The sequence below is a fragment of the Helobdella robusta genome (assembly GCF_000326865.2).
Source record: "Helobdella robusta unplaced genomic scaffold HELROscaffold_11, whole genome shotgun sequence".
Taxonomy (NCBI): domain Eukaryota; kingdom Metazoa; phylum Annelida; class Clitellata; order Rhynchobdellida; family Glossiphoniidae; genus Helobdella; species Helobdella robusta.
This window is the reverse complement of record NW_008703617.1, coordinates 3965541-3976254: the sequence shown is the minus strand read 5'-3', so window position 1 is coordinate 3976254 and position 10714 is coordinate 3965541. Positions and strand designations below refer to the sequence as shown.

The 10714-nt window shown below is 32.2% G+C and overlaps 4 protein-coding genes across 4 annotated transcripts in view; 1 reads left to right on the top strand and 3 right to left on the bottom strand.

Moving 5' to 3' along the window:
* HELRODRAFT_72007 (hypothetical protein) lies at positions 1-531 on the top strand (the record flags this gene model as incomplete). The annotated part of the gene is made up of 2 exons (XM_009013011.1): positions 1-63; positions 409-531. Coding segments are annotated over 2 exons (186 nt in total), but the record flags the coding sequence as incomplete, so codon positions are not given.
* A 440-nt stretch (positions 532-971) lies between these two features.
* HELRODRAFT_190261 (hypothetical protein) lies at positions 972-5578 on the bottom strand (the record flags this gene model as incomplete). The annotated part of the gene is made up of 9 exons (XM_009013010.1): positions 972-1278; positions 1316-1837; positions 2352-2435; positions 2767-2967; positions 3207-3286; positions 3641-3695; positions 4236-4310; positions 5066-5287; positions 5510-5578. 8 exons carry the CDS (start codon positions 5576-5578, stop codon positions 1772-1774), a joined length of 852 nt encoding a protein of 283 aa, XP_009011258.1. The 3' UTR covers positions 972-1278; positions 1316-1771.
* Positions 5579-7195: 1617 nt separating this feature from the next.
* Positions 7196-8547, bottom strand: HELRODRAFT_190260 (hypothetical protein). The gene is made up of 2 exons (XM_009013009.1): positions 7495-8547; positions 7196-7464 (listed from the first exon to the last, which is right to left on the bottom strand). Exon 1 carries the CDS (start codon positions 8475-8477, stop codon positions 7512-7514), a length of 966 nt encoding a protein of 321 aa, XP_009011257.1. The 5' UTR covers positions 8478-8547; the 3' UTR covers positions 7196-7464; positions 7495-7511.
* Positions 8548-8918: 371 nt separating this feature from the next.
* HELRODRAFT_190259 (hypothetical protein) overlaps positions 8919-10714 on the bottom strand; it is a gene marked incomplete at its 5' end in the record, with an annotated part of 10520 nt that continues 8724 nt past the window's right edge. The window contains 2 exons of the mRNA XM_009013008.1: positions 8919-9766; positions 9898-10017. Coding sequence (XP_009011256.1) covers positions 9729-9766; positions 9898-10017 — 158 coding nt within the window. The 3' untranslated portion in view covers positions 8919-9728. The remainder of the gene's footprint in view (positions 9767-9897; positions 10018-10714) is intronic.

Sequence of the window (10714 nt, the reverse complement as noted above, 5' to 3'; positions counted from 1 at the left end):
CAAAACGTGTTTCAGGTTACCAAGATTTTGGGACGTACAGGTTCTCAGGGCCAGTGTACTCAGGTCTGCAAACTTGTTTTTTAATGCCTTTACGGTAAAATTATGCTTGTAAATGAATATTTTTTTAAAACCTCATACTCCTAACTAGTGTTAACGTTTTAAGTCACTGGTCTGATTTTGATCATTATCTATTCATCTACTCTACTCCTACTGCTATTCCTACTGGCTGTTTAGTTTCTGGAGGTGCTTCTATATAATTTATTGAAAGCTCATTCTCATTATTTGTGAACAGTTTAAAATGAGATTTCTTCTCCTTATCTTGAGGAACTGTTAATTCTTCAAATCTTGTCTACACTTTTCAAAAACACATCTGACATGTATTTTTTTCAAATGTTTTTTATTTCATAGGTCCGTGTAGAGTTCATTGACGAGACAAATCGATCCATCATTCGAAATGTCAAGGGGCCAGTGAGAGAGGGAGACATTTTAACTCTGTTGGAAAGTGAACGTGAAGCCAGGAGGCTGAGGTGAAGGGGTTGTCGACATGCACATTTGCATTTCGGTCTCAATACAGATATGTATATGGTTAGTAATTATTAATTACTAAGAATGGTATACAATATTTATTACTTATTTATTTTTTTATTCAATTATGATTAAATGTTAGCATAACAATTGAATTGACATTGATAGTCATCATATCATCATTTTACAACAAACTACTATAGAAAAAATAATAAGTTCTCATAAGCTGCTACAAAGATACTTTGGTCATGTGTTGTATTTTCATTAGCAATTTTTAATGTCCTTTAGCTCTTTCAATGATTTTCATTAATTTTTGTAGCTATAACTTAAAAATTGTTTAATTTCCATTTTTTCTACAGATTATTTGCAGTTGGCTTATTGAAGAACAGTTTTCTTTATTAGAAAGTTTTTGTTCATCAATAAAATAAAAAATTCTCACAAAATGCTTTTTTTTTGTTTAAATAAAATACGTTAAAATAAATGTCTGGGCATGTCGATATTCAAATGTGTTTAGGTGTTGAATTAGGAATTTAATATGTTAGTAGTCAATCCTTAAATACAAAATTTGTTGTCTCCTGTTGATTTGAATGTAATTAAATGTTTGCGACTGAGCGCAAGGATTTACACCGTATATGGGTGTGGTAATATGTATGCAGTTGGGATTAGCTTTGGTGTAGTTGTGTGAAACCAAACAAATGGTCGAAAGCGTGCAAAATCGGTACAGGTTGTACGTGATGATTCACGTATGTATATGTGATTTCAACGCGGCGGTTTGCAATGCACTAGTTCCAAGAGGACTGGAATTGAACTGCCTCTGTTGTGATGTTCTTTACGCTTTATTAAATATAAATGAGCATTTTATTATCTTACAGCGTATTTTTAAAAAATAGTAAAATTGATGTCAATGTTTTGATGTTATTGTTAGAAAGATTGTGAATAATTGTCAAAATAATGAAAAATTGTCAATAATTTGCTAAGACCTTTACCATAGCAGGCGTGGTTAATATAATAAAATAAATCATTTGTTCAAATTTAGCATTAGCTGAATGCCTCAGTAATGTGAAATAATTTATATGGATTTCGATACGGTTAAATTTTGCGGAAAGCTAAAATGTCGCGGGTTCTTTATATTGAATGTTATACAGTTGCATTTGACGAATGTTTACAAATGAAAAAGCAGGAAAATACAGTAATTAATAAATAAAGATAATTTTGGCGTCTGTTGTGAGCCAATCAATCCTCCAAACTAATCCATAACTTGGTATGTTGCCAGGTCGTAGGCGAGTTTCAGTTGAAATGCAATCAAGCTGATCTGAAGTATGATAACAAATGATAGTTCATATTCAATCAATCCATTGAACGTTAAATTAAAACATCATTTTGTAGATGCCCCGAGTTAGCTCCGACGGTATGATTATTCATATTTCGCGTTTTTGATGTTTGTTGTCATTCGAATGTCATCCTATCCAAAACTCAGACCTTATTTATTCATCGTGCTTATGACGCTGTTTTCACGTGCAAACAAATATGAAAGTGGCTTGGATGTTACAAAAGTTTATATCTAGCTTAAGTAAGTGAAAAATGACCGTAAGCAGATCTGCATCTTCTAAACTGTTTAATAAAAAAAGAACGAAAAAAGTCAGCAGCGTTCCAGCGTAAACTTTGCGAAGAGGAAAGCCTTGAGAACCGCCCTAAGCATCTTTAAGTAACTGAGTTACTTAAGTAAACCTTTTCAAATAAAGAGAACAGACCAGACGTCATTAACTAGAAAGTTCATTTGAATTATTTTAATGTAATCGATTTGATCGTCAAAAATACGAAGAAACCTCGAATGCAATGAGTATTGGAGACAGTCGGTAGACGGAGAGGGATGTTAGTCTGTAGAAAACCATCAGAGAATTCAGACAACCCTGCAAGGATTTCAACAATTAATCTTCATTCAATTATTAACTAATTTCTTACTCAATTATTTAATTAATCAATTAACTAATGAATTTGTGATGTGAATTAATACTTGGTTAAATAGCAACACGCTAACAATTAACTTTTACCGAAGTAGTTTACAAATAGGACCCCAATTTATATCGCAATGAGTGCTGCTCAACTAACCAAATAAAAGACGAACGTCTGTCGTTTCAAGTTATAAATAGCATGATATGATCTTAACTTTTCTAGTAACAACCAACTAATTGAGAAAATATAAGATTAATGAGAAAAAAAGAAGAAACAAATAAATATAACATCTTGGTTGATTTCACTGGAGTCATTCTTGACGCATTGGTTGAGATTGTTGAATTTCAATCTCTCCACCTGGCCCTGCATACGACAGCAGGACATGGGCACTACCAGAACAGTTTCACCCATGTTGGGGATTTTTTCGGTCCTGTTCGGGGCCAAAAGTGTCCCGTAATCCGCAGGTCCCTCCACTCCACAGCACTTCGTCTGCGTTGTTTTTCAAATCAGAACTTTTTAAAAGTTGGTCTGTCATTGTATTTGTAGATTTTTAATGATAGCTCTCTAATCAAGGGTCTGTATAATACAATTATATAACAAGCAACTGTCAAATAAATTTAAACAAGCAATAAAATGAAATACAGAAATTAAAACGCCAATTAGATTGCTTGCTTTTCAGATTGAATGACACCAAATAAAACAAGGTAAAATAAAATAATTTAAATTACATAAATCTGCGTGTGTGCCCAAGAATAAGGCCCGCCATTCTTCGGTAGAGACGTGATTACAGACCCATTCGTCTGGACATCTGAAGGAATTTCATTGTCATATGAAATAAAAATAATGTGATAGCATGATGTTATATGACTAATTTTATTATATCACGTATAACGGTAAGGACGGGACTGTCTGTATCGGCAATGACTCTTTGAGGAGTTTTTTTTTTGAAAATTTTCGTATAAAATGTGCAACATTGTAACTAAAATATAACACAACATGAATTTCGTAACGTTAAAGATTATAAACTTGGGGTTAAGCGGAAACAATTTTTGGCTAAGTTCCCAGTAGCCCCGTGCGAACAACGCACACGTACACACACACACACACACACACACACACACACACGCACACACACACACACGCACACAGATAGTTGGGTGACCTTGACTATTGAAATCGCTGATGAGAGTAGCTTTCATATCGTTCACCATGGTATCCTTATTGAAATATTAATATGATCTTTATAATAATATAATTATTATGGAATAATAATTATGACTATATTTATATATTATATATATTTGTGTATGCGTGTATGTTTGTGTGTGCGTGTGTATGCGTGCGTGCGTGTGTGTGTCTGTGTGTGTGAATATTATTACACGTTCCCCACGCTGGCTGACTTGCATATATTCAAATTTCCATTTACGCATTCGTAAATTTAAAATAGTCAATCGATCTATCATCATCATCATCAGCATCATACCGTAACCCATCATCATTTTTGTTGTGATGTTATTGATCATTATTATTATGTGTGTGTGTGTGTGTGTGTGTGTGTGTGTATGTGTGTGTGTGTGTGTGTGTGTGTGTGTGTGTGTGTGTGTGTGTAAATATATACATATATACCTAAATATAACTTACTTTTAAATTATAATTTATTGCCAATGCATAAATGTAATAATAACATCAACAGCAGCAGCAGCAGCAACAACAATAATAATAATAATAATAATAATAATTGATATTATTATTATTACTCTTGGCGGGTAGGCAGCGGCGACGATGATGAGGATGACGTCAATGAGGGTGAGGGTTGCGAGGAAAATTGAACTCTGTAGAAAAAAAATACTATAATTATAAATATTAATAAATAATAATAATAATTATTATTATTATTATTATTATCATTCTATAGCAACATTAAAATATTATTATTATTATTGATGTAAAATTGTGAAAATATATGATGTTGATAATAATAATGATATTTATATTGAATGATTTTGTTTGTTCTAATTTAACGGCTTTGATGCTCCCACAATGGTGCTATGGAGTGCCTTATCGAGATAAGCATATTCTGTATATTTTAAAATTATTGCCAGTTAATCAATACTCGCTATATTACTAATCAATAATCAATAAAAATCATTTCCAATCATTTATCAATTTGTTAGTCCATTTATTTAGTTCCAAGTCTGATTAAAAATATAAATAGTAATAATAAAAGTATAAATAGTAATAATAAAAATATAAATAGTAATAATAAAAATATAAATAGTAATAATAAAAATATAAATAGTAATAATAAAAATATAAATAGTAATAATAAAAATATAAATAGTAATAATAAAAGTATAAATAGTAATAATAAAAGTATAAATAGTAATAATAAAAGTATAAATAGTAATAATAAAAATATAAATAGTAATAATAAAAATATAAATAGTAATAATAAAAATATAAATAGTAATAATAAAAGTATAAATAGTAATAATAAAAGTATAAATAGTAATAATAAAAGTATAAATAGTAATAATAAAAGTATAAATAGTAATAATAAAAGTATAAAATGATGATGATGACATACGATTTTGAGCATGCGTGGTTTCTCAAGTATGACAGAGTACATCACAAAACCGCCCGCCAAAATGGTGAAGCAGGCGACGGCTATCATGAGGTCGGCGATTTTCTGCATGGCATCTCCCCGAATAATTCTCAAGTCAACTCCGTCGTAAGTGTAATGCGCTAGAAAATTATCCGGTGTGGCCCGTATCGAGATACCGAATCCTAACATGACCAGCGCCGCGATCTGGGGTGAGTTTGGCATTTGGTATGAATGAATGAATGAATGAATGAATGAATGAATGAATGAATGAATGAATGAATGAATGAATGAATGAATGAATGAATGAATGAATGAATGAGTGAATGAGTGAGTGAATGAACGAATGAATGAATGAATGAATATATGAATTAACAAATGAATGAATTAATGAATGAATTAGTTAATTATATTTGAAAAAATTCTTACAACGTATAAAGTGGCCAGGACGACAGTCATAAATTTCATACCCGCCTTATCAAACTGCTGTCGGCACATTATTAATTTCACTCGTTTAACGATGAATAGGGAAGAGTTATAATGATGACAAACTCGAGAATGATGACGTGGTTGATGACAACTGTGAGAGTGATGTTGTTGAAGCTGATGTCACGTGATGTTGATGGTAGGTGCTAATGATGATAATGTTTTTGAAGGATGATGATGAGGATGTACATAGACGTTGTTGTTGTTGTTGATGTTGTTGTTGTGTTGTTGTTGTTGAAAATGATAAGAACAATTCAGTAACGAGTGTATGATAATGAAATTGATAACTTCAGTAAGAATGTTAATGGTGTTATTATTGATCAAGTTTTATCAAATTTTTCGTTATTCTGTAAACCCAACGATGATGAATGTGATGGTGTTAACCGGATGAGGATAAATATCACCAGAATGGTCTTTATCAGATGATGATAGATACAAGATATCACGACGATAACGATAATCTTTATCGGATGGTGATGATGAAGATGATAGATATCTCAACAAAAAAAGGATAGCCACGAGTTTAATGATACTTTGTTAGATGGTATGTCAAACTTGATGATGACAATAATGATGATTGAGAGATTCAGACGACGACGATGAGATTTTAATATAATAACAAGATGTTGTTGAAGATGAAGATAGAGAAGATGATGCTAACAGTTACAGTAAAAAAGTGTAAAAATAATTATTTATAATTATTATTAATAAATTCTAGACAAAATTTAAATAACCCCAAAACTAATTTTCTGTTTATATACAATACACAAAGTCTCTTTTGTAAATAGTAATAATATTTTTAGTGCTGTTATATTATGGTTATAATTATTTAATTATGTTATAATTTAATTCATATTTTGATGATATTTCAACACAATTTAACCCAAATACATTTTAAACAAATGCAAATTGCAAGTGCAACGATTCGACAGTACCTACTTATGTTGTGTATTATTAATGACTGTGCCTCATAAATGAAGATTCTATCACAAATCTTGGCAAATTGACTGATATATATATATATATATATATATATATATATATATATGTGTGTGTGTGTGTGTGTGTGTGTGTGTATGTGTTCAAAGCGACATCCATTAAAATTCATTTCATTTAAATACATTTTTTTCTACCAAATACCATGTTAACATGTATATACGTATATGTATGCCTATAAATGTATACACACATATACATACATGCATACATACATACACACACATACATATATATATATATATATATATATATATATATATATATATATAATACATAGCTTTAATAGCAGGTAGCAAGTGAATGGATTGATTTGAATAATCGCTCTACTGCTATTTATTATTGTTAATATTATTAATATTGTTGTTATTGTTGTTACTATTACATTAATTGTTTTCGTTGTTGTTTTTTTAGATCTTGTTGGTTAATATTATTTTTGTTATTTTATTATTTTTGTCATTTATTATTATTCTTATTCTTCATTTCCTCGTTGATTGTAGGGGGTATATAAATGTTACATTGTGTGTGTGTGTGCGCGTGTATTCGTGTCTGTGTGTGTGCGCGCGTGTATTTGTGTGTGTGTGTCATTTTATTGATTTGGTAGAAACCAGTAAAAAAATCCGAAAATACTTATTAACAATGCTTAACACATTTAATACATTTTATTAGAAACATAAATAAATATGCGTCATGTAGCAGACATTAAAAAATACAAGGTCACAAAATAATATTTTTAAAGTTGAGATTTTGAGCAAAATTAAAATAAAATCTCTGAAATTCAATCAATTCACTTAACCCACACACACCTACAACACACACACAGGCACACACACACACACACACACACACACAAACAAACACAATCACAATATATACGTTCTATAAGTATCTTGTATCTTGTTCTATAAGCATCTTGTATCGTGTTACATTACCATTACCATTAGATAAGCTAAATATTCACAGTGCTTATGAGTTCATACACAACATTTGTGGCTTCAAGCAGTGTCTCAGGAAGTGTTTTCTTGGAATATATGGAATCTGGAAGAATGGAATCTACACTGTCACATTTAGATTTGAATGCCTCCCAGTTCGGAGCATCTGTGCTGTAGGTTTGCGCTTCTGTCACAGATGCAACGTTTAACTCTTCCAATGTTTTCTTCAATAATTTTATATTCGATTTCATGGACTCCTGTTTCTCTACATTCGAGTTATAAAAGTTGTCTCTTTCAGTTTTTAACTCCGTGTATAAATTTGTGACCCTGTTTATTAAGATTTTTGAGTATTTGTCCAATCTGTTTTTCACATAATCGGTGTTAGCGTTGATTTGAGATATAATAGATGATTCCTCTTTATCCAGACTAATTTCATTTTTATCGAAAATTTCAAGATTTTTTATATTTTTATCAAGAGCATTTTGAAATTGTTCAATCAATGATTCGATAGTCTCTTTGTAATCTTCAACTTTTGACTCAATAGTGAGAATATCATGGCTTTGGTGCTTCTGAATGAAACATTTCGAGCAAATGAAAGCCTCACAACTTGCGCAATGGTGGTCTATATCCTGACCATGAGAGGTGCAAACTTTATATCGAACCTTCTTCAAGGCATCCGTGTAACGAGGTGTATCAAAGTCAACCACTTCATGCAACATAGCGACATTAATTTTGTTGTGAAAGTCTAGGCAGTGAAAGCAGAAGAGTTGCTGACAAACAACGCAGTATTTCTTGCCAACATTTTTGCCGCATATATCGCAATTTTTGCAGGCAACATAATAACCTATTTTCATCTCTTCCGATTTATCTTCAGACTTTGAGCAACAACCATTTAGACAGGAAATACTGTGCCAGTGTTTGAGCGGCAACACACTTCCAAATGTTAATTTTTCGCAATTAGAGATAGTACCTTTCGGGCTCATATTAAATTCAATAAATTTTAACACAATAAAAATAGTTAACTTTAGTTTATAAAACCTGTTCCAAAGTTTCTTGCTTTCCAAAAACAAAAATTAAGGAATGGTCATGAAATGCATGCAGAATTATTAACCTTAGGCCAATATTTAAAAAAAGCAAAGAATGTCATAATATCTTACATTTTATTAATTATATCGCATGGAGCTCGAACATCGGAGTTGAATTATAGCACTTAAACAGTAACGTCGACCTGACTGAAAGCACATTCCAGTCGTTCGTCCAAGTTCAGTTATGTATCAAACCGGTAGGCGGATAATGCATTTAGTATTAACTCGGTAGTCATCAGCGTTAAGTCGTTCGAAATTACATTAAATAAAACTCAATAAAAGTTTTGACAAATTTTGTTACAGAACAGCTCCAAACAGTTTTAATAAAACTTAAAAAATAAAAATTAAACATTGACGTGAGTTTATTACGTTAATATAACATTCACTTTGGCAGAAAAGAAAACAACGCATTGACAGTCACCCTTGTTGTAGAACTATTTATTTAAGTCAATTTTGTAAAGAAAGAAACCAAATTATTTTCAGTTGTAAAACATTTCATACAGCAAAATTTCCAATAAAAACAATCAGCTAAAAACTTGAAACAAAAATATCTTTTCTCACAAACACATGTCCCAATTGAAAAAAAAACAAAGATGATAGATAAAAAAATTAAAACTATATATATATATATATATATATATATAGAGAGAGAGAGAGAGAGAGAGAGAGAGAGAAAGGGAGACGTATCCAAGGAGTTTGGAAGCCGCCACCACATTTTGTTAGGGCGAACGTTCAATTTAATAAAATCACTATAGGAAAATTTTGATTTTAAATATTAAACGAAGCTCGTGCGCGTTTGTACTGTCAGAACTTCTTACCTCAGTGGAGCAACAAAAACTTTTGTGAATCTTCTACCAAATACAAAATTTGAAAAATGCCACTCAGAAAATGTGTTGCCCGAGGTAAATGGACAGCCTCCTCTGTTTCCCCTGGCTACGCCAATGACTTAAATAAACACATACATACTTGCAGACATGCATACAGATACACTAAACTATGTAAACAACATAAATTGATTCCGGCAGGCATACATACGTTGCAAACGTACATTAAAATGTATATACCGTCCATACACAGTAAAATGTTTTAAAGTTAAATGTCGTATAGCGCGGTGCAATGAAATGAAATCATCACCCCAATACTTCACTGTCATGTCTCGCTGTCCTCCTCACTGTCAGAACCATAGGCTGTAAAAAAAATATTTAAAAATAAATTAATAAAAAATCAAAAAAATTTAATTTCATCAAATGTACATTTGGTAAGATAATTTACAGAAAATTTCAACTGTTAAGTTTATATTCAAGCAGACAAAACTAACCCACGATACCCCCTAATGCACCCTCCAGCTTCTTAGGCTTAACAGCAGGCGAATCAGCTAGTGAGAAACTGATTTTTGTATTCCCCTTAGAGCTGTTAGTATCTTTCGAAGATTTGCCATCTGAAAATATAAGAAATATGACAAAGACAATGTGAAATTAATAAATAATTAAATAAATAAACAATTATAATATCACAAAAAGTAATAATACAACAACAACAACACACGTTTAGACGGCATTTTCCCCGAGATCGAGGGTTGCCGTTTGGCTACCTATGATGAAACCGAAATACCCCTCGACGCCATCCACATCTGTCACTCGCCTCAGTATCACACAACCCCGCTTTCACGCTGTCCTTCTCCACCTGCTCTCTCCATCCCAATCGCGGCGGACGACCCCTTCCTACCACTCCTTCAACCTCGAACTCCAACGCTCGCCTAATCCCGACCCTTTCATCCCTTCTCAACACATGTCCATACCACCGCAATCTCGATCTCCTTATCAATGTCACAATGTATTCATTCAGTCCCATCATTGACATCAGCTCTGTACTACTCCTCCTATCCTTCACTTTAACCCCACACATCATCCTCACCATAGCTCTTTCAGCCCTCTGCAGTACACTTTCCTCCTCTCTCCTCAACATCCAAGTTTCACCACCATATACCATCACTGCTCTCACACATGCTTTATATACCCTCCCTTTCATCTTCACTGACCATTTATTTCCACACAATACCCCACCCAGTTCCCTAAATTTCATCCATCTCACACGAACTCTAGCCACAACTGCGATCAAACATCCTCCATCCGCAT

Coding starts and splice junctions, on each gene's coding strand:
- HELRODRAFT_190260 (XM_009013009.1), bottom strand. CDS start 8,477: ATGAGCCCGAAAGGTACTATCTCTAATTGCGAAAAATTAACATTTGGA.